Raw genomic sequence first — 23,112 nt, forward strand, 5'->3', positions numbered from 1 at the left:
GTGTGGGTTTCAGTAGTTGCAGCTCACTGGCGTTAAGAGTGTGGGCTCAGTAGTTGTGGGGTTAGTTGCCCCGTGGCATGTGGAATCTTCTCAAACCAGGGATTGCACTTGTGTCCCCCACACTGGCAGGGGGATTTTTAACCACAGAGAAGCCCTGATGCTATTCGGTCTTTTTTTTTTTTTTTTAATCCTGTTCGATCTTGAGCAACATTTCTCTAGAATTTGACATTACTGACCAATCCTCTTATACTTCCTTTGTCACTATGACACACAGTTTCCTCTCACATCTTCGATGGCTTTCAGAAGTCATCCTGAGCTCTTCCTTTTCCTTTACCACTCTCTTTGCAATCGGATTACTCACCAAATCCTGTTAGTTCTACACGTTTCCCAATGTTGTCATTTCTTCTCTATGCCTATACTGCCTTATAACACTGCTCTCTTGGGCAAGGACCACAGGCTTATTCTTGAGCCTTCCTCAGTGTCTTCATGTAGTCAACTTGCTGCTGGAAGTTGACTTTCTGAAACATTCCTCTAGCCACTTCTAGTTTGGTGTAATTTATTACATTGTATCTTAATCATAGGTTTATACAAGGCTGTGAACTCCACCATGCTGTGAACTTCTTGGGCGCAGGAACTGATCTTATCCTTTAGGACACTGGCTTAACCAGAGTAAGGGATATATTTCCCGAGACGCTCAAGAATGAGGTAGCATGTCCACTGCGTTCCCAAATGCTCGTGTCCAGCTGGTTCCCCAACCCTAGGACAGCTGCAGTAGGGATGGGGATCCTATTCCCAAAGCTGGAACAAATCCTGGATTCTCATCTCATTTCACCCCGGTCCCTTCCTGCCAGGCCTCCCCTTTGATCCTCCTCAAGCCTCCTCTAGGAAACAGGCCCTCGAGGACTCCTGGGAGCTCTCTACAATTTTACGTAGGCAATCAGTGTCACGTTACCCTGATGAAGAAAGGTACCCTTCATTTTAAGGCTTCTTTCCTTCAATTCGGACTGGGCGGAGTCGCAGTGGGGAAAGAGTGAGAGCCACTTTAGAGCGGAACGACCTGCGAAGAATGGCCGAAGACAACGCACACCAGACGCCGAAGTGCGGCACTCGGTGCAAAGCCCGGGCTTCCCTTGACCCCCGCCTCTCACGCTAAGCTCGACCCCCTTTAGGGCGGGACCTCCCACTTCAGCCAATTCTGGGAGTCGAACCCTGGCGGTTTGTACTCTTCCTTTCCAATGAGAAAAAAAAGAAGCCGCTTGCTTCCAGCGACCAATCGGAGGAGGCGGCGCCTGGTTGTCAGGCAGGTTTGTAAGAGTTCGGGCCAATTGGAACACAGACATCGCTCGACCCGGGCGCAGCGCGCAGGCGGTGGCGAAGAGACGCCGAGCGGGCCGAGTGCGGCCGAGCAAAGCCGGAGCCGGAGCGGGGCCGCAGGAGCCGGGCAGGGTCCGGACGGGCCGAGATGCCCTATAAACTGAAGAAGGAGAAGGTGAGCGTGGTCCTTTTCCCCGCGCCTTCGCCTCGGGGGCCTGCGCGGAACTCTGGGAGGGGCCCGAGCCAGGCCCGGGACAGCCCCAGACATACCCTCCCGTCCGGCCCCCGCAGGACTCCCCGGGGCCAGCCCTCCATCCCCGCTGCCCGTCGCACCCCCAGCCTTTGCCGCAGCTGAGAAAGCTCCCACCCTTGTCCGGGATAGAGTCCGCCCCGCATGCACCTCCCTTCCTCTCCACCGACCCCCGGCCCAGGGTAACCTCCTCCCTCCAGATCCTGCTTCGCTCCCAGGTCACTCTCCTGCTTTTTCTCCCCCCATCACCTCCCCATCCCCCACCCGTTTGCCGTTTGGGACAGGCGCTTATTTGAGACAGCACCTCCCTCCAGAACTAGCCCCCCCTCTTCAGCCCCGCGCAGCCCCTTCTCTGCCCTCCTCTTCTCACCCGTCTGGGCCTGGGCCTGGGCCTGCCTTCTCCACCGTCCCTTACAGCAACCTTCTCCCTCCCCGCCAAGCTCCTTGACCTAGAACAGCTCTCTCTGCTTTTCTCTCTCCTCCACCGAATCTGGCCTAGGCCCCTCCCTCTAGTTCTTCCTTCACACACAAACTTGTAAACCAGGACCGAACCCTTCCTTCTGCTGATGGAACCTTGGAAGTCAAGGTGTCTGAGCGCATTCAGTGCAATCCCTCATGATACAGATGAGGAGACTGAGGCCTCGATCTGGGGGGCAGGGGAAGGGACTGGGCCAAGGTCACACAGCCTCCTGGAGGCCCATCTGTAATATCAGGTCTCCTGACTTAAAGGCCTCCTCTGTACCAAAGCCTTGCTAACAGGCATCACCCCGCTCCCAGGTTCATCCGAAACCAGTCACCTTTCATCATCTGGGCAGGCCCCTCCCCTTATTCCTAATTGAGAATAACCTTTGCATTTTTCCGTTTTTGTACCAGTGCTGGGTTTCTGTCTTTCCAGGGCCATACTATCCTTAAATTGGGAATCTGCCCTCACAGATAGATACAGCTTTTCTTCTTAGCCCACAGGCGAGCCACCCCTGGACACCCTTGCTTTTTGTCTGGTGTCCTGACAGGCCATTTCTTGATGTTACCTTCTTTCACCTTCCTCCTCTACCTCCGAACTGCCTTCCCATCTTCTTCATTCCTGTCTTTTTGTACCCTCTATTTCCTGCTGTTGCTGAGGTCTGACTCAGAGGTGTGGTTCCTTTGAGGTACAGACTCACACAGAGGATGCTAGGATACCAGTTCCAGCCTCCCCCAGCTTCTTCTCTTCCCCGGGGCTGGCCCCTCATGGTGGGCGCCAGCTCTGGCCTGGTGTTCTCTTTACCCACTTTATGACCCCAGAGGTGTCTCGTTTTCCTTTGCCCTCTGATTGGCTGGGTTGCTGCTTGTGCCATCTCTGACCTTATCAATTAGACTCCTTATCCTGGGGCCGATGGAGATTTGCCAGGCGGCTCTGATTCTGGATTGTCCCCATAACCTCTCAGGGCCTGAGATTCTGAACGTTGGGTTAGTAATAGTATAGAAGGCACTGTACCTCCTAGGGAGCTGAGCTGGGCAGGTTTGGGTGCCCCACCCAGGCCCCGTGCCCTTGGGAAGCGGGCATGCTGAGGTGATTTGGGCAGCTTAGCTGTAGGTGATACACACACAAGTCAGCCACACCAGGGGCTGAAGGGCTTCTGCGAGAAGTGTGGAGAAGGATGAAATTCAGAGAAAGCTGATGAGTTCCCTGCCGATCTGTAGTTTGTTTTTGTAATTTTTACTTTTTAGTCATACTGCCCAGCCTGTAGGATCTTAGTTATCCTATCAGGGATCAAACCTGAGCCTTTTGCACTGGAAGCATGGAGTGTTAACCACTGGACTGCCAGAGACATCCCTGATTTGTAGTTTTTAGTCTGATGGAAGAGATACTGTCTCATCCACAGAAAGCCTTTATCTACTAGAGGACTGAGAAGAAAATTTCTTAAGACTTTCTAGGACCACAGGTGTAAGTGTTTGGTTGGGAAAGAGTATGAGAAGGATCGGGGTGCATGGGGCCAGGCACCTCTGAAAGTAGGCACTTTCTACTTTTGATTTCCAATTGCATTTGGCCTCCTCCTATGGTTGACAAGTCCTGACAGTGTGACTGGGGTTTGCCGAAGTGGGGTGGGGACGGAGAGGAGGGGGGGATGGAGGATCTGTATTGCTCATCTGTGGTTTCTCCCCTTTCTCCTTTATCTCTGCTGGTCCCGTTCTTGGCCAAACCTCATGGCCTCTTTCCTAAAGCCCATTGCAAACCCTTAGTTGGGGGTGAGCCCTCCTCCCCTGGATTTGCAGAACACTTGGTAGGTTACTTAGGGCCTTTTCGTGTTCCCTTGGACTGGAACTGTGGACATGTCTTTTCTTCCCCTGAGAAAATAACTAAGCTCCATTTTGGTTTGGTGTCTCCCTTGTATACCTTAGGCGCTCAATGTATGAGCGGTGAGTCAACCCTTGGGGAGTTTGCATCCCTTCTCCTCCCTCACATTCTGATCTAGGACTTCTGTCTTTTTGGTTGCTGGGTGGAGGTGTCCCCGCTCCCTCCCATTTTCTTGTTCATAATAATAGTAATAACATTGACTAACATTTCGTTTTTCATGTGCCAGACACTGGGCTAAAGGGAACTAGGGGGACTTCCTGGTGGTCCGGTGGTTAAGACTGCAGGCTTCCACTGCAGGGGGTGTGGGTTCAATCCCTGGTCCGGGAACTAAGATCCTGCATGCCGTGCGGTGCAGCCAAAAAATTAAAGAGTAAAAACATTAAATAAGCAGAAGTGCAGGTACTTTGATTGTCGGCACTGAATAGATGAGGAAACAGGCTCAGCGAGGTTAGTTAACTAGCCCATGATTGTGTAGCTAGAAAGAGCTGGGCTGGAACACACGGTTGCCTGTAAACCACAGTGCCGTGTGGCCCTGGACGGCTGGGCTGGGCTGAAGCATGGGTACTTTGCCTGTTGTCCTGCGGGAGCCAGGGAGCAAGGGTGGAGGCCTGGTTCCCACTGCCCACAACCCGTCAGCACACACCCCCGCAAGCAGCTGGGGTCTCTCTTTGGCACATTCCCTGAGAAAGATGTCTGAGCGCTGCAGGGTGGGTGGAGGGGTACAGAAAGGAACGAGGAGCCCACGGTCAAGGAGAGAAGTGAGACGTGTGTGCACATGGGCCAGCTGTGTCCCAGAAGCCCACGACGGGCGTGTGCAGACGGTCACCCCAGTGTTGCATCCTGCAGGCACCCCCCTGATCCTTTTCCTCTCCGCCCCATGCTCTGTGCCCCTTCCTGGCTCCTTGGCAAGGGGTGAGGGTGCCCAGCCTGGTCAGGGGCCACGGGGAAGGCGCTCAGCTGCCTAGAGCACACGCATGGCTCCTTCATGACTGGAGCTGCTCCACGCCTAGAAACAGCTCCCTGCCTCCCCGCCCCCAGGAAGCCTTCCCCCTGCTCCAGCCCACGCAGCGCTCGCTTCTCCCTGAAATCCTTTAGCCCCCATCAGCATAATCACTGGGTTTAACAGTTCTCACTGAAGGGGCTCAGGTGCTCAGGAGTCGCAGGATCTCAGAGCTGGAAGTGATTTCCAAGGTCCCCCAAACCCACCTGCCTTTAAGGCTCGGGCCCCTTTTGCGTCGTGCCTGGGGGAGGCCCCAGTGCACCTCCGCCTGAGTGCTGTCAGGTGGGGAGCTGCCACCTCCCTAGGCAGCAGGTTTCTGTGCAGCTGCTCCAGGAGAAAAGTCTTCCTCGTTTGTAGTCTCAGCCTGTCTTCCTGCCGCCTTAGCCCGTGGCTCATAGGGCTTCTGGATCCACATAGAACAAGTTGCATCTTTAGTCCACATGGCAGCCCTTCATTTATTTGTAAGGATCCCTCTAGCTCCCCCACCCGCCAGGGCTCCTCCCTCCCATTGTTAACTATCCCAGTTCCTGCAGCTGTTGCTCTCAGGACATGCTTTTGAATATACTCCCAGTATGGGTTGTATTTCCCTCCTGAACAAAACCTAGCATTTGTCTTTGTCCCTCCCAAAGTCTGAGGCTCCCGATTGAACTAGAGCCTCCATCAGTGCCAAGGACAGGCACGCCGCACAGGTCTGCTAACCAGACGGCAGGTCACATGAGCTGCCGTGGCAGGCACAGCACGTGGATGATTTGTGTTGAGCTTGCAGTCGGACCGAAATCCTCAGGTCTTTTCCCCGTTTTCCCCATCCTGTTCCCTGGGCAGTTGGTTTTTTTGGCCTGAAGCATAGGAAGAGATGCTGGGCAGGCCAGGGCTCTGAGCCCGCAGCCAGGTTCCCCAGGGAGACTTCAGACTAGTGCTCGCTCTTTGCAGCCCTTCAGGGCCTTACCCCCATCCCTGTCCTTGTGCTTGTCCACCAAGGCCTTCTTGGGACAATCCCCATACCTGTCAGCATCCTTGGGCCCCACTGATTATGCCAGTAGCAGTTACTAGTCTGGTGCTGTTTGTGATATCCAGAAAATGCTTCCCGGTCTTCCCAGATAGCCTCGGGAGTAGAGTGATGACCCTTCCCTCTAGCCTGAGAGCCTTAGGCCCGCTCTGCCCACTTTAGCCAGAAGCCAGTCTGAGCAGCTTATTCCAGGATGCGTTTCCCTTGAGCCTCCTCGCCCTGGTTCTTACTTGACAGAGGCCCTGACTCATACACCAGTCCTGTGAGATGAAGAAGCATGATCATGCTGTATTATTGTGTGTTGGAGTTGTCTTTCTAACCAGATTCTAAACTCATTGGTGCCCTTGAGGGACCGATCTCCCTTGGTGTACCCCAAACCCCACCCTACTCCCCCAGGTTTAAGGTACGTGCTCACGGGTCCTGACTGATTGATTCAATTGGGTAATTGGATAAGACCGAAGGGATGTGCATAGGGCTTCCCCCTGCCTCATCAACTGCTAACTCTCCATCTCCTCCTCTCAGGAGCCCCCCAAGCTTGCCAAAGGCACGGCCAAGCCCAGCAGCTCGAGCAAGGATGGTGGAGGCGAGAGCACGGAGGAGGTAATGAACGTGGGCACTGCCCTAGTTATGCTGCAGGCAGCAGCTCCAGCTGTGTGATGGCCAGTGGGATGAGGGGTCCCTGGAGGGGATGGAGGTTATCGGGCAGAAGGGAAGGAGGGGCTGGCCAGACTGTCTTCAGGCAGCATTTCGTTTGGCTGCTGTGGACCAAAGACCCCCTCCAGTTTTCCCGACTCCCCAGCCATTCCTGTGAAAGTCAGTTCTCTGTCTACCAAAGGGTTGAGAATTCCTTTTCTTTTAGGGCAAAAAGCTCGGGGGATCTTGGGTCCTGGGGAGGAGGGGAAAGTGCGCAGGTGCTCAGTGGGGCGGCAAGTGACTTCTGCGTGGCTCTGGGTGGGACTGGGGTGGGGAGTGGCTAGTGTCCCTGAGTTGGGCAGGGCTGGGCCTGCTGCCCTTGGTGCAGATCAGATGGGAGCTGCTGAAGGACAGTCATGAGCAGAGGTCAGCGCAGCCTGGTAATCTAGGGCCATAAAGTAATAAATGGCAAGCTGTGCGTGCACAGAACGGGGGAGGGACTTAAGGAAGTCTGGAGTGTGTCCGTGCAAGTTTGGGAAGTGTGCTCAGTGGGATGCTCAGATGCTGAACGGTCCTGGGAGCATCCTCAGCAGATGTCTGTGTTACCCAGAAGCTACCGATCCTTGTTACTATGCTTCCCACCTCCTGTGCTAAGCTGTTCAGAGGATGAGATGAAAAGGAAATGGAACTCCCTAATTCCAGGCAGGTCTTAGGGGTTGGGGTGGCAAGTGGAGAGGAGATGGACTAAAAAGTGTTTGGTTGGGGTTAACTGCGGCCCTTGATTCTTCTGGATCCTCCTGGTCCCTGTCACTTCCAATGAGGGCCAAGCACTTTTTACACCTGCGACCATCATTTTTCTCTTCACTCAAGTGGTGGGAAGCAGCTGGGGAGGTTTTCCCCACCTTACAGAGGTGGTAGTTGAGGACCACAGAGGAGGAATTCTCCTTCCTGTGCACTTACCCTAGTGTCCAGACACGTGTCTTGGCTTTTCCTTGTCACCCAGTGCTGGACAAGCAGTGGCTTGTCCCCAGCTGGCTTCCTCCTCTGTGTGCTGGTGCCCTCGGTTCACAGGAGGTCAGCTGGAGATGCTTCTGCGGCGGCGCTCCCTCTCCAGGCTCAGTCTCCCCTTCAGGAGCCATGAACCTGTGGGACCTGCAGGGAAGGTGGTCAGAGCCAGCAACTGATTCCAAAATGGCATGAGAGACTTAGAAACAGGATTAAAATACATATTTATTTGGCTGCACTGGGTCTTAGTTGCAGCATGCAGAATCTTTAGTGGCAACATGTGAACTCTTGGTTGCAGCATGCGGGATCTAATTCCCTGACTAGGGATGGAACCCAGGCCCCCTGCTTTGAGAGCAAGGAGTCTTAGTCACTGGATTACAGGGAAGTCCCAGAAATAGGATTTAAAGGGACAGAATGGAGTAGCTCAGGGGCAGCTCCCACCTTCTGCCTGACCCACTCCTGCTCGTTCAGTTACTGGACAGATGGGCCATCGTTTTCTGGAAGCAGCCCTCCTGGACCACCCGCCCCCATCCCCATGCCCAGGGCATCAGGGCTTCTATATCACTCCATGGCAGTGCTTAACCACAGCGGTAACGAAACAGTTCCTGGGAATTCATTGTGTATCAGCTGTCTCCTGGGTTAGCCCGTGAGCTCCAAGAGGCTCTTGTTCACGCCGAAGGGCCTGGCACACGAGAGGCACCAGCATTTGAACACATTCATGAGTGAGTGAGCACGCAAACCAGCTTCAAGTTAGACCTGGAAGGAGCCTGAGAGGCTAACCGTCTTCTTTCATAGGTAGGCAAATGAAGGTCCAAGCAAGTTAAGAAAAGAGCTGAGACTAGCTGCTGTGATTCCTCTGCTGCCCTCTGGAAAAGGAGAGTGTTGTCTTTACCTCAGCCTCTATTTTGTGAAACGGAGCCTCACGTGTCTGAGGCAGCTGCAGGAATTCTGCTTTGTGAATTTGCAGAAATGCACAAGGGTAGCCCTAGGGGAAGGGATGGTGGAATGGTTGGGGACCAGGCCATGAGGCCCAGGACATCAGAAGCTGTTTGACACAGTCCTTCTCTCTCTCTCTTTTTTTTTTTTTGGCCGTGCTGCCCAACTTATGAGATTTTAGTTCACCAACCAGGGATTGAACCCAGGCCCTCAGCAGTGAGAGAGCAGAATCCTAACCACTGGACCACTGGGGAGTTGCCAGGCACAGTCCTTCTCTTGCCCTTTTTCTAATCCTGAACTTTGGGCTCTTACAGTCAAACTTACCCTGTGTCCAACATTTGCTAGTCTTTCCAGTTAATCCTAATAATAGTTCTAGCGGCCAATGTGTATTGTGTTGAGCAGGTACTTGTGTATAGCTTCCTAGGGCAGCCATAACTAGTTACCACCAACTGGGTGGCTTAAACTAACAGACGTTTACTGTTTCACAGCTCTGGAGGCCGAAGTCTGGAATCAAGGTGTCAGCAGGCCACGCTCCTCTGAGGGTCTAGGGAAGACTCTCTTGCGTGCTTCTCTCCTAGCTTTTGGTGGCTTTCTTCTGTCCGTGGTGTTCCTCAGCTCATGTACTCAGTCGTGTCCGACTCTCTGCTCTCTCCCAGGAGCTGTGGCCCATCAGGTTCCTCTGTCCATGGGATTTCCCAGACAAGAATACTGGAGTGGGTTGCCATTTCCTCCTCCAGGGGATCTTCCCGACCCAGGGGTCAAACCTGCACCTCTTGCATCTCCTGCATGGGAGGCAGATTCATTACCACTGAGGCACCTGGGAAGCCCTTGGCTTGTAGGTGCATCAATCTCTAACTCGGCCTTCACTCACCATTCTCCCCTGTGCCTCTGTTGAGTCACTAAGTCACGTCTGACTCTTTTTGACCCCATGGACTGTAGCCTGCCGGGCTCCTCTGTCCATGGGATTTCCCAGACAAGAATACTGGAGTGGATTGCCATTTCCTTTTCCAGTGTATCTTCCCGACCCAGGGATTGAGCCCGCATCTCCTGCGTTGGCAGGCGGATTGTTACCACTGAACCACCAGGGAAGCTCCTTGTGCTTCTATGTCTGTGTCCAAATTTCCCTTTTAATAGGACACCAGTCATGTTGGATTTAGGGCCCACCATAATCCAATGTGACCTCATTTTAACTTGATTACATCTGCAAAGATCCTGTTGCCAAATAAGGTCACATTCACAGATGTTGATGTGAATTTTGGGGGGACCCAGCACACTCTGACCCAGGCAGGGTGCTAATTACTTTGCATGCACTTGATCTTATAATCTTCTCATTTAATCTTTACAGCACTCCCCTGAGGGCATCTGCTATCATCCTAAGCTCCATTTTACAGACAAAACTGAGGCTGAGTGATATTAAGTAGCTTGTACTCTGCAATAAAACAGCAGAGCTGGAATGCAACCCAGGCCTGTGTGGCTTGGGAGCCAGGCCTCCCGTGTTCTTAATGACCTGATAGGCTGGTGAAGAATCTTAGAATGGAGAGGAGTCTTGAGAGATCAGGTCAGACCTGCTGCAAGCCAGGGGTCTTTCCTGGTCTGTCTTTGGAGAGAGCAGTTCGTTGCTGTGGACTCTGCTATGTGCTGTGCCCTATCTTGAGTTCTGGGAGCAGGGACAAAGGGAGGAGGAAGTAATCTGAGTCTCCTCCACTTCAGCCTGACACCCCTGTAGACAGAGTTGTTACCCTAAAAACATTTTTGGTCCTATCAGGCCTTTTACTGAAAAACTCCTGTTGTCATCTCATTGCTCACAAATTCAAATTCCCACCCTCAGCCCTCGTGGGCTGGCCCTGCCCTGTCTTCCAACCCCACTAGACCTCCCACCTTTCAATCCTATGAGCCTTTAATGGCTCGTGGCTCTTATTGATGCTATCCCATTAGTCTGGGGGCTTCCCTGGTGGCTCAGATGGTAAGGAATCTGCCTGCAATGAGATGCTGGAGACCTAGGTTCAGTCCCTGGGTGGGGAAGATCCCCTGGAGGAGGGCATGGCTGTCCACGCCAGTATTCTTACCTAGAGAATTCCATGGACAGAGGAGCCTGGTGGGCTACAGTCCATGGGGTTGCCAAGAGTTGGACACGACCAAGCAATTAACATGCACATTAGCCTGGACTGTTTTTTTTTTTTCCCCCCTCTCCTTTCATTCTTTTTATTTAAAAATTTTTTATTTTATTTATTTATTTGACTGTGCTGGGTCTTAATTGTGGCTTGCAGGATCTGGTTTCCTGACCAGGGATCAAACCCAGACTCCCTCGTTGGGAGTGCAGAGCCTTAGCCACTGGACCACCAGGAAAGTCCCCTTTCCTTTCATTCTCTGCCTAAACCTGTGTTTATCCTTTAAGAGCCAAAGCAAAAGTCACCTCTTCAGGGATGGCTCCCCTAGTTCTTTAGGCAGCATTTGTCACTCAGCCCTCTGTGTTCCCAAATCTTTTGCCACTCTCTGGTTTTGTATTGCCCATGTACTAATGATTGCTTTCATGTCTGTCTTGCCAACTGAACTGTGAGCGCTTTGAGGGCAAGGGCCCTACTTTATTCACCTTTTCATCTCTAATGCATAGCGTGATTTGTGAATAAATGAAGGAAGGACTGTGTTAAGCATAGGTGGGTAGAGCTAGCTGTTGGTGTCAGTACAGGAGAGAATGCCTCTCTGATTTCCAGAGTTTTAAACTACAGTGATCTTTATTCAGCCAGTTAATTCACTGTGCAAAAGTTATAACATTAATCTTTCATTTTTCACTGATAATTTTATCTTTCATCTTTTTCCTATAATACCTTCTATAGTGCTTAAATTATATCTCTATGTGCCAGTTTATGTTTAAATATATGGGTTTAATGATTACTGGTGCCTGCGTTAGGATCAGCTTGAAATGAGATTGGTTTAGAGTGGGCAAGTATGGTTGTAGTCTCTCCTGAGTATGGGTATGATGCGTCAATTCATGTCCCCACTGGATTGCTGGAGGCTTGCATCCAGGAAGGCTTCTTGGAGCTTGAATCCTGTTGTGAGTTTAGAAGTGAGAGGAGGGGACTTCCCTGGTGGGCTACAGACCAGTGCAGTTGCTCAGTTGTGTCTGATTCTTTACAACCTCATGGACTGTAGCCTACCAGGCTCTTCCATCCATGGAATTTTCCAGGCAAGAGTACTGGAGTGGGTTGCCATTGCCTTTTCCAGGGGATCTTCCTAACCCAGGGATCGAACCTGGGTCTCCCGCATTATAGGCAGAGGCTTTACTGTCTGAGCCACCAGGTGATCTACTGGTTATGAATCTGCCTTGCGATGGAGGAGCCGCAGGTTGGACCCTGGTAGGGGAACTAAGATCCCACATGCCGTGGGACAATTAAGCCTGCTGCCCGCCCATGTGCCACGACAAGAGTCCGTGACCTGCAACAAGATCCGACGCTGTGAAATAAATAAATATTAAAAAGAAAAGAAATGGAAAGGAAGGCTCGTCAGGCAGAGGTGACAGCCACTGCAGAGCCTCAGAAGTGGGAGCAGGCAGGACACAGGAGAGGGTAGCGGGCAGGTCACCAGCTTGCCCTTGGGCAGTGTCCACCCATACTTTGATGTCTGCAGAAGGCTCTCCTGGAGATGCCCCTGCCTCTCATCTCCAGCCCAGGTCAGTGAAGGAGACATTGGATGCTAGATGGAGCCTTAAGGAGAAAGGGTTGAACATTAATGAGTTCCTGGCACACACCCATACTCCCTCTGACAAGTATGTTTCCTAGACCAGGACTTTGCTGGCCAGACCAGCTGTCTCTCAGCTGCTCCTTGTATCTGGGGCCTAGGAGCCAATGGTCCTTATAAAACCAGGGTGGCCCAGTGGGGTAGGGACAGGGCAGGGGAGCCAAGCTGGCTCAGTGGCTCTCTGGCCACCCCAGCCTTCAGTTCCTGCTGGGGAAGGGACCTTAGGCATCAACTCATTGGGTGGTTTTTTTAAAACTATGATTTTCAGCCATGCAATGTCTGTTTTCTTAAAACCTTACTTGGAGAATGTTTGGCAAACTGCTGATCTAGTCCAATCCTCTGCTCGTTAGCACAGAAAATTGAGGTCTTGCTTTTCCCTTTTTTGGGAAGAATGCCTCCTTTCTCTGGATGTCCCCTCAGTCAGAAGTTCATGCAGATTCGGGTTTCTGCATCTTACCTGGGCAGACGGAGAGAGACGTCTTATTCCTGAGTCTCACTCCTCAGCTGCCGCCGAGCCCATCACTGTCATCTCCTCAGTGTTTCTCCCTCCTGCTGTGCCCCGACCACTGTGCAGGGCTTTGTTTGGAGGGTCCCCGGTGGGCACAAGAGGGGCCTGTGGAGATGGGTCTGGGCTTGGCCCCTCCATCTATCAAACAACCAGTGATCTGCTGAATGCCTGCTAGGTGCCAGTGCTGAGGAGATCCAGAGGCGTACAAACCAGTGTCCTGGCTTTAAAGGGGCTTGCTTTCTAGTGAGGGGATGACATATATACAGAGTGAGCAAGTGGTGTCACTGGGGATGATCACAGAGCCAGTGGAACAGGCAAGCAGTGTTAGGAGGTCGGGGGTGGAGCAGGGACAAGCAAGGCCTAGAGTGATTGGAGAAGGCTTTTTGGAAGAAGTTGGGTCTTTTCAAATATTTGGCTGCGCCAGGTCTTAGTTGCAGCTCTCGGGATCTTTAGTTGTGGCGTGTGGAATCTAGTCCCTTGGCCAAGGATTGAACCGTGGCCCCCTGTATTGAGAGCATGGAGTCTTAGCCACTGGACCAACAGGGAAGTCCCTCTAAGGAACGTTTGAGGTGCTCATCTCAGAGATTTCCAAGGATGGGAAATGATAAGAGTATTAATAGAGAAGATGCTACTTATAGGACACTTCCATGTGCCTTGTACTGTTCATTACAGCCCTGTGAGGTCAGTCCTGTCGCTATCCCCGCTTTACAAATGAGGCACAGAGAGGCTGTGACCTCTTGGAGGTGGTATTATTGTGCAGTCGTTAAATCGTGTTCGGCTTTCTGAGAGCCTCTAAACTGCAGCATGCTAGGCTTCCCTGTCCTTCACCACCTCCCAGAGTTTGCTCAAATTCATGTCCATTGTGTCAGTGATGCCATCCAACCATCTCTTTCTCTGTCATCCCCTTCTCCTCCTGCCCTCAATCTTTCCCAGCATCAGGATCTTTTCCAGTGAGTCAGCTCTTTGCATCAGGTGGCCAAAGTATCAGAGCTTCAGCTTCAACATCAGTCCTTCCAATGAATATTCAGGGTTGATTTCCTTTAGGATTGACTGATTTGATCTCCTTGCAGTCCAGGGGACTCTCAAGAGTCTTCTCCAGCACAACAGTTTGAAAGCATGAGTTTGTCGGTGCTCAGCCTTCTTTATGATCCAACTCTCACATCCATACATGACTACTGGGAAGACCATAGCTTTGACTAGATGGACCTTTGTCAGCAAAATGATGTCTCTGCTTTTTAATGGGCTGTCTAGGTTTGTCATAGCTTTTCTTCCAAAGAGTAAGCGTCTTTTAATTTCATGGCTGCAATCCATCTGCAGTGATTTTGGAGCCCAAGAAAATAAAATCTGTCACTGTTTCCACTGTTTCCTCATCTATTTGCCATGAAGTGGTGGGACCAGATGCCATGAAATTAGTTTTTTGAATGCTGAGTTTTAAACCAGCTTTTTTACTTTCATCTTGCACCAACATCGAGAGGTTCTTTAGTTCCTCCTTGCTTTCTGTCATTAGAGTGTTATCGTCTGCATGTCTGAGATTGTTGATATTTCTCCTGGCAGTCTTGATTCCAGCTTGTGAGTCATCTAGCCAGGCATTTCACATGATGTACTCTGCATATAAGTTAAATAAGCAGGGTGACAATATAGAGCCCTGATGTACTCCTTTCCCAATTTGGAACCAGTCCGTTGTTCCATGTCCAGTTCTAACTGTTGCTTCTTGACCTCCATACAGGTTTCTCAGGAGGCAGGTAAGGTGATCTGGTATTCCCATCTCTTTATTTTATTATTATTATTTTTTTAAAGAGTATTTATTTATTTGGCTGCCCTGCGAGTTTTGACATTTGAGCTCTTAGTTGCGGCATGTGGGATCAAGTTCCCTGACCAGGGATTGAACCCAGGCCCCCTGTGCTGGGAACATGGAGTCTTTAGCCACTGGACTACCAGGAAAGTCCCTCCCATCTCTTTAAGAATTTTCCAGTTTGTTGTGATCCACACAGTCAAGGGCTTCCTTGGTGCTTCAGTCGGTAAAGAATCCACCTGCAGTACTGAGACATGGGTTCCGTCCCTGGGTCAGAAAGATCCCCTGGAAAAGGGCATGGCAGCCCAAACTAGTATTCTTGCCTGGAGAATCCTGTGGACTGAGGAGGCTACAATCCTTAGGGTCTTAAAGAGTCAGACATGACTGAGCGTGTATGCATGCACACAGTCAAAGGCTTTAGTGTAGTCAACGAAGCAGAAGTAGATATTGTGTTTTGAATTCCCTTGCTTTTTATATGATCCAATAAATGTTGGCAATTTGATCCCTGGTTCCCCTGCCTTTTCTAAATCCAGCTTGAACATCTGGAAGTTCTTGGTTCATGTACTGTTAAATCCCAGCTTGAAGTATTTTGAGCATTAACCTTCCTAGCATGTGAAATGAGTGTAATTGTATGGTAGTTTGAACATTCTTTGACATTGCCTTTCTTTGAGATTGGAATGAAAACTGACCTTTTCCAGTCCTGTGGCCACTGCTGAGTTTTCCAAATTTACTGGCATATTGACTGCAGTACTTTCACAGCATCATCTTTTAGGATTTGAAATACATCAGCTGGAATTCCGTCACCTCCACTTGCTTTGTTTGTACTAACGCTTCCTAAGGCCCACTTGACTTCACACTCCAGGATGACCAGCTGTAAGTGAGTGGCCACACCATCTTGGTTATCTGGGTCATTAAGACCTTTTTTGTATAGTTCTTCTATGTATTCTTGCCACCTCTTCTCAGTCTCTTCTGCTTCTGTTCAGTCCTTATAGTTCTGTCCTTTATTGTGCTCATCTTTGCATGAAATGTTCCCTTGGTATCTCCAGTTTTCTTGAAGATATCTCTAGTCTTTCCCATTCTCTTGTTTTCCTCTATTTCTTTGCATTATTCACTTAAGAAGGCTTTCTTATTTCTCTTTGCTGTTCTCTGGAACTCTGCACTCAGTTGGGTGTATCTTTCCCTTTCTCCTTTGCCTTTGCCTTCTCTTCTTTTCTCAGCTATTTGTAAGGCCTCCTCAGACAACCACTTTGCCTGCTTGCATTTATTTTTCTTGAGATGGTTTGGTCACCACCTCCTGTACCATGTTACAAACCTCCATTCATAGTTTTTCAGGCACTCTGTCTACCAGATATCATCCACTGAGTCTATTCCTCACCTCTACTGTATAATGGTAAGGGATTTGATTTAGGTCATATCTGAATGGTCTAGTTGTTTCCCTTACTTTCTTCAGTTTAACCCTGAATTTTGCAATTCGGAGTTCATGATCTGAGCCACAGTCAGTTGCAGGTCTTGTTTTTGCTGACTGTATAGAGCTTCTTCACCTTCAGCTGCAAAGAATATAATCAGTCTGATTTCAGTATTGATCGTCTGTGATGGTCCTGAAGATTACCCAGCTAATAAACAGTACAATCAGGGGTCAGACCCAAGTCTGTGCTCTTGACCGTCAAGCTCCGCAGATAAGGATTTGGATGTTCCTGCAACAGAGAAACGGAGGCCTGAAGCGGGGAAAGTCCGAGGCACACCAGGCTCTGGCCCCGCTGACCTTCTGCGTCTCTCCCCCATCCTCCACCGAGGTGTGATCCGTCCTCCACGCACAGGAAGAGAGACCCCAGACTCCAGGGTGCCTTGCACTCTCTAACCAAAATCACGCTGGCTCGGTATAGTCCTGGCAAGCGAGGTATTTGGTGGCCACTCTTGCCCCAGTTCTTTGGGTTCCCCTGGTCAGATTGGTGTCTGGGGTTCATTTCAGGCGGAGGAGAGGGCCAGATGGCTGAAGTGGTTGTGAGCTACACTGGACTAACTGCCTGCCCCAGGCTGGACACAGGACTCATCTTCTGCCTCTGATACCAAGATAGATCACAAGCTTGAGATAATTGTTTTTATAAAAAATTCAAGAGCACACAAAGCATAGTGTGTGTCTTCCTCCTTGCCCTTTATTGCAGAGAATTTCATATTCTCCTGTTCTTTTTTTTTTTTTAAGTATAATTAAAAACAAATTTTTTTGTTCATTTGTTTTTTGGCTGTGCTACATGTGGGATCTTAGTTCCCCAACCAGGGATCGAACCCGTGGCCCCTGCAGTGGAAGGGCAGGAAGCTTGGAGTCCTGACCACCGGACCACCAGGGAATTTCCCCCATTCTTATTTAATGAAGTGCGAATTTGTGGAGGGGGCTGCAGAGGAGGCAGGGATGGCAGGTGTGGGGCAGGAGCACAGCTTTCTTGTGGAGTGGGTCCCCACCCGGACGGGACCTCATGCCCATGGTCCCCCCCACAGTCTCTTCTCTGGTGGGGGCAGGGGCTGTCCTGTGGCTGAGTCTCCCCTCTCCCAGCAGGGGGTTCACCTATGGGTGAACAGCCCTGCAGACCACCTGGGTGCGTGCTTCTGAAAATGGGCTTCATGGGGCTCTGATTCCCGTGTCCAGGAGGAAGTAAAGAAATAGCTTTAGGAAATTAGCTGTCTTATAAAAGCAGTGTCAGCCTGTTAAAAAAAAAAAGAATAGGAAAAAGTCATCTCTCATTCTGCCATCGCAGGAGATAGTCATGAGCACAGGGCACTTGTTCTTTCTCTTCCTTAACTGGGTTTTGGGTTCTGTGCATGTGTCCTCAAGTAGGTGAGCTCATTTGGTATATACAGATTTGCCTTCTGCTTATTTAGCATAGGGAGCAGTAGGGAGCAGTTTTCTCTCATTCTATAGTTTTAGGCTTTTTGTTTTATTTTTAATTTTTATCAATATGGTAATAGTTCAGAAAGCCAGATAGTATACTCTTTATATATGTATATATATTTTTAATTAAAAAAAATTTTCTGGCCACGTTGCGTGGCATATGGGATCTTAGTTCCCTGACTAGGGTTTGAACTTGCACGCCCTGCATTGGAAGCCCAGTGTCTTAACCACTGGACTGCCAAGAAGTCCCAGATAGCGCTCTTGGGCTTATAATGAGCAGGGCAGCCCTCTCCCTGGTTCTTCTTGTCCTGTTGTGACAGCCACATTCAACTCCTAACTCATTCCTTGGAGGTTGACTTTTCTACTCCAAATAACTTTTTTACTGCTTTAAAAGAAAAGTTTTTGAGGTTTAGATATCTCTTGACTTCCTAATGTGGAAAGTTAAGGCCCAAGGGTCTTATACCTCTGTGCCCAATTTTCCCCTCCTCTCAAAATACTTATCATCCATTTTGGGTAAATTACTATGACTGGGTAAATATTTTTCACAGCTGAACCACATATGATTACACTGAGTACATAGTTTTCATAAACATAATTTTAACTCTATGATTTCTAAGTATTCATTTATGTATTTGCCATTATATGACCATAAAAAGTATTTTCACACTAAACCTTTTTTTATATTTAGGATTTTTCACTTTATAAAATTCCCATGCCCTTAAAAGTTTTTTTATTTATTTATGTGGCTGTGCTTAGTTGTGCCTTGTGGGATTTAGTTCCCTGACCAGGGATAGACCCCAGGCCCCCTGCATTAGGAGTGTGCAGTCGTAGCCACTGGACCACCAGGGAAGTCCCTATTTAGAATTTTTCTTAAACTGCATTTCTAGAAGTTAAACTGCTGAGACATGAGAAGGAATTTCTTTCTTTTAACTAGAGAATGTCACACATTTGGTAAATGATAAAATACAGTAATTTCCAGCATACTGCTTGATGAATTTTTACCTATGTTTGTGCTACGAACCACCTCCCTGATCCAGTCAAGATACAGAATGTTTCCATTAGTCAAAAGGTTCCTCATGCACCTTCTCAGTCACTTCCCGCATCTCCCTCCCCTCCCCAGCGTGCACACACCACTGGCATCTCCGCCCTGGCAGAAGAGCCATGGGTCTCACTTCTGTCACCATCAGTCCGTCAGTTAGCTCTGGCTCTTGAAGAACACAAGTGAGTGTTCTGAAGGCTGTTCGTGCACAGGCAGTGGGCATCACTTTGGGTGACATGGCTTCTAGGCCACTCACTCCCTTCCAGGGCCACAATCCAAAGTTACCTGTGACTCTGGCCTTGGCTCCTTTGGGACAGTAGGCAGCTGTTTGTTGCTGAGGCCTGTAGAGGCATAAATGGACCTGGGGCCGGGGGGTTTATTGTAGAGGTGGGTGGAGGCGGGGCAATGGACCAGGCCAGGGGTGGGAAGCAGAGCTTGGCGGGTGGACTTCAGTGAAATGCTTGTTTGACCAGGCCCAGCCACAGCCGCAGCCCCAGCCCCAGCCACAACCCCAGCCGCCATCATCCAACAAGCGTCCCAGCAACAGCACGCCGCCCCCGACGCAGCTCAGCAAGATCAAGTACTCAGGGGGCCCCCAGATTGTCAAGAAGGAGCGACGACAGAGCTCCTCCCGCTTCAACCTCAGCAAGAACCGGGAGCTGCAGAAGCTTCCTGCCCTGAAAGGTACTCGGGGAAGATCAGGGGGGCTGGGGATCAGGCCAAGGGGACAGTGGGCATCAGCAGAATGGCAGTTTGTGGGTATTTGGGGGGTGGACATTCTAGAGAATGTGAGGGGGGTTGTGCTGGGGTGCCAGGGGAGCAGGGTGGCAGCAGGAAGAGGAAGGGGAAGGCCCTGCGAGGCGAGCAGGGCAGGGCAGTGAAGGACCATGGAGGAGACCTGACTGGCCCCCCTCCCCACCCCAGACTCGCCCACCCAGGAGCGGGAGGAGCTGTTTATCCAGAAGCTGCGCCAGTGCTGCGTCCTCTTCGACTTCGTGTCAGACCCACTCAGTGACCTCAAGTTCAAGGAGGTGAAGCGGGCAGGACTGAACGAAATGGTGGAGTACATCACCCACAGCCGCGATGTCGTCACCGAGGCCATTTACCCTGAGGCCGTCACCATGGTGGGCGCTGGGGAAGGGGAAGGCAGGTGGGGCAGGGGCCCCGGAGGAGCCAGACGGAGCTCTCACCTGGGCCCTCTCTACCCCTCAGTTTTCAGTGAACCTCTTTCGGACGCTGCCACCTTCATCGAATCCCACCGGGGCTGAGTTTGACCCTGAGGAAGATGAGCCCACCCTGGAGGCCGCCTGGCCGCATCTCCAGGTACCAGGGGAAGGAGGGGGCCGGGGCCTACCTGTGGGCAGTGGGGTGCTCTGAGCCCCGCAGCAAGGGGGCGCTCCCAGTCCTGGGGGAATGCCCCTAAGTGATATTCCTTTCCCCCCCGCAGCTCGTCTATGAGTTTTTCTTACGTTTCCTCGAGTCTCCTGACTTCCAGCCAAACATAGCCAAGAAATACATTGACCAAAAGTTTGTCCTTGCTGTGAGTCCTTGAGGTTCCTGCCTTCCCCTCCCTCCAGTCCATGAACTCTAGCCCCTCGTCCCGACTCATCCCAGCCGCTCCTGCTGAATATCGGTACTGTATTAGGGTTCAGCTGTGTCTACTGCAAACTGACTCGGGGGTCTAAACAAGCCTGTGTTCATAGAAGCTTCCAGCATAATGGAAGAAAACACAAAAGCAGCAGAGTTACTGCTCACTGCCCCCCCCATCCCCCAATGGGGTATGCAGGGTGCATACCCAGACATCACCGGGGGGAGAGCAGTAGCATAGAATCACTGTGCCCAGGGGCTTGGCCCCACGTGCCCTCTTTGACCTCAGAACCTCTGGGCTTCCCCTGGCCAGTACCCAGGTCACCCCAGCCCCGGCCTTCCCCCAACTCTGGCCTCATTGCCGTCTCTCCTCCTGCCTGCTCCCAGCTCCTGGACCTGTTTGACAGTGAGGACCCTCGAGAGCGGGACTTCCTCAAGACCATCTTGCATCGCATCTATGGCAAGTTTTTGGGGCTCCGGGCTTATATCCGTAGGCAGATCAACCACATCTTCTACAGGTGAGGCCAGGAGCCGGGGCTCAGGAGCAAAGCAAGCCCCCCACTAAGGTGGAAGTGGGAGAAGGGCGGTAGGCGGGACTTGCAGAAGGGCGGAGGGGTATCGGGGGTTATCAAGAGAGCCTCTGTTCCTCCCTCAGGTTCATCTACGAGACGGAGCATCACAATGGGATTGCTGAGCTCCTGGAGATTCTGGGCAGGTGAGAGGTGGGGCAGGGGCACACAGGTCTGGACAAGGTCGGGCAGGGGTAACAGGTGCCTTAAGATTGGACATGGCCCTTTGGTCATAACAACCCTCCTTTCCCTCCCAGCATCATCAATGGCTTTGCCTTGCCCCTGAAGGAAGAGCACAAAATGTTCCTGATCCGGGTCCTTCTTCCCCTTCACAAGGTCAAGTCCCTGAGTGTCTACCACCCTCAGGTAAGCTGCCTTCCTCCTGGGGTTTGCTGGCTCTGGGGGCAGAGAAAAGAGGGAGGGGGACTCATGCCTCCCCTTCTGTCCTGAGGTCTGGTCTCTGTTACCGACCGCTATGACCTTCTGAGCCCTGACGTCACCTCCTTTCTCCCTCAACCTCCCACAGCTGGCATACTGCGTGGTGCAGTTCCTAGAGAAGGAGAGCAGCCTCACTGAGCCGGTAACTACCCCCCCAGGCCCAGGGTCTACCTCTCCCCGTCATCAGTCCTTGCCAGTGGGTACCTTTTGAGCAGCGCCAGAAGCAGGTTCCCAGGAGGGGTGTAACCCAACAGGTGACATGGTTTCCTCTCTGAAGGAGCACCCAGATCCACGCTGGAGAAATACCAGCACTCAGCCAAGGCCACCCAAGCTGTGCCCACCAGGGTCGGTGGGGAGAGGGCAGGAAGGCCTCCTGGAGAAGCAGGCAGGGGTTGAGGGAGAGTTTTATTCCAGGTCCTCCTCTCCTCGCAGGTGATTGTAGGCCTCCTCAAGTTCTGGCCCAAGACCCACAGCCCCAAGGAAGTGATGTTTCTGAATGAGCTAGAGGAGATCCTGGACGTCATTGAGCCTTCAGAGTTCAGCAAAGTGATGGAGCCTCTCTTCCGCCAGCTTGCCAAGTGTGTCTCCAGCCCCCATTTCCAGGTGAGACCCAGGCCCAGAAAATCCCAGCCCCGGCCTCCCAGAAAACGGAGGCAGGGCTTCAGCCTAGTGAGCCATGTCCCGACTGAGTCCCACCGGTCCCCACCAGGTGGCGGAGCGTGCCCTCTATTACTGGAACAATGAATACATCATGAGCCTGATAAGTGACAACGCCGCCCGAGTCCTCCCCATCATGTTCCCTGCACTCTACAGGAACTCCAAGAGCCACTGGAACAAGTAGGGAACTGGGGTGGCGCTGGGCAGTGAGGATCTGGTTTTGGAATATGGGAGGGTGGGGATGGACTCAAGAGCCAGTGGTCTCACCTGGTCCCTCAGCAAGCCGGGGCTGGTGCCCACTGTATATTAACAGGGCCTTGAGGGACTGACTGGGGAGAAAAGATACTCACATGGGAGATCTGTGCCACCCAGCACCTGATTAGTGGCCTCTATCACATCTCTTCTTGAGGTCAGATATTCTGCCGCTTTGGAGAGTTAATTCTATGTTGTGAGAAGCTGATGTGATCCTCTTAGAATGTATTAAATCCCAGCGTCATGAAAAAGCTTTCCTGCTAAAAACAAGTGTGCTGGGAGGCCATTAGTGCTGGGTGGAAGAATGAGAAGTAATGGGAAAGAGTGGGCTCTTGGAGTGCGGGGTTCAGGCAAGGATGGACAGGCAGACCCGTATTTGTAAAGGGCCTGAATGCCAGTCTCAAGTCACATGATCTGTCCAGAGCAATGAGATTTTAGCTGCAGAGGCTGATGGGATGGGAGGAGTCTGCTGGAAAGCTCTCAGTGGAGATGCCTCGTGGGAGAATGAACTGAGGCCCTGGCACAGTAATGGTAGTGCCTTCTCTAATCTACCTCATCTTTCTTCCTGGCCGCAGGACAATCCACGGGCTGATCTACAATGCCCTGAAGCTGTTTATGGAGATGAATCAGAAGCTGTTTGATGACTGTACACAACAGTACAAGGCTGAGAAGCAGAAGTGAGTCTCTTCTTGGGGGGTGTTCATCTTCCACACCAGCCCCTGTGCTTCTCTCTCAAGCCCATCCAAATCCTGTCTTTGCTCCCTCTCTAGGGGCAGGTTTCGCATGAAGGAGAGAGAAGAGATGTGGCAAAAGATTGAGGAGCTGGCCCGACTTAATCCCCAGGTGAGCTGGTTCTGCCATCGCTCTGCACCGAGAGGTCCCCGCTGGGGGTGGGGGAGGGACAGGGCCACACACCACCCGGGTGGTTCTGGCCACTTGTCCGCCTCCTTTCCTCCCAGTATCCCATGTTCCGAGCACCTCCCCCTCTGCCCCCCGTGTATTCGATGGAGACCGAGACCCCCACGGCAGAGGACATCCAGCTTCTGAAGAGGACAGTGGAGACAGAGGCCGTGCAGGTAGGAGCAGGGAGCACAAAGACAAGACAGCCCTGGGAGGGAGAGGAGGCCGGAGCTGCAGAGCTGGGGACTAAGGGGAGGAAGATGGTGGGGGGA

General features: G+C 51.5%; 1 protein-coding gene across 5 annotated transcripts in view; it reads left to right on the forward strand.

Annotated features, from left to right (window-relative positions):
• The first annotated feature begins 1,381 nt into the window (after nt 1-1,381).
• PPP2R5D (protein phosphatase 2 regulatory subunit B'delta) overlaps nt 1,382-23,112 on the forward strand; it is a 36,124-nt gene continuing 14,393 nt past the window's right edge. For 2 of the 5 annotated variants that reach the window (XM_068960651.1, XM_068960652.1), the window contains exons 1-15: nt 1,382-1,489; nt 6,428-6,505; nt 18,911-19,121; nt 19,362-19,561; nt 19,650-19,760; nt 19,885-19,977; nt 20,412-20,542; nt 20,680-20,739; nt 20,851-20,959; nt 21,120-21,173; nt 21,464-21,634; nt 21,741-21,868; nt 22,516-22,617; nt 22,711-22,783; nt 22,900-23,016. In XM_068960651.1, the coding sequence (XP_068816752.1) occupies nt 1,463-1,489; nt 6,428-6,505; nt 18,911-19,121; nt 19,362-19,561; nt 19,650-19,760; nt 19,885-19,977; nt 20,412-20,542; nt 20,680-20,739; nt 20,851-20,959; nt 21,120-21,173; nt 21,464-21,634; nt 21,741-21,868; nt 22,516-22,617; nt 22,711-22,783; nt 22,900-23,016 (1,665 nt within the window). In that variant the 5' untranslated portion in view covers nt 1,382-1,462. Of the gene's footprint in view, nt 1,496-6,427; nt 6,506-18,910; nt 19,122-19,361; nt 19,562-19,649; nt 19,761-19,884; nt 19,978-20,411; nt 20,543-20,679; nt 20,740-20,850; nt 20,960-21,119; nt 21,174-21,463; nt 21,635-21,740; nt 21,869-22,515; nt 22,618-22,710; nt 22,784-22,899; nt 23,017-23,112 lie in introns of all 5 variants that reach the window. The other 3 variants (XM_068960655.1, XM_068960653.1, XM_068960654.1) reach the window with 3 other exon arrangements.

Source organism: Capricornis sumatraensis, chromosome 22 (assembly GCF_032405125.1).
Source record: "Capricornis sumatraensis isolate serow.1 chromosome 22, serow.2, whole genome shotgun sequence".
NCBI lineage: Eukaryota > Metazoa > Chordata > Mammalia > Artiodactyla > Bovidae > Capricornis > Capricornis sumatraensis.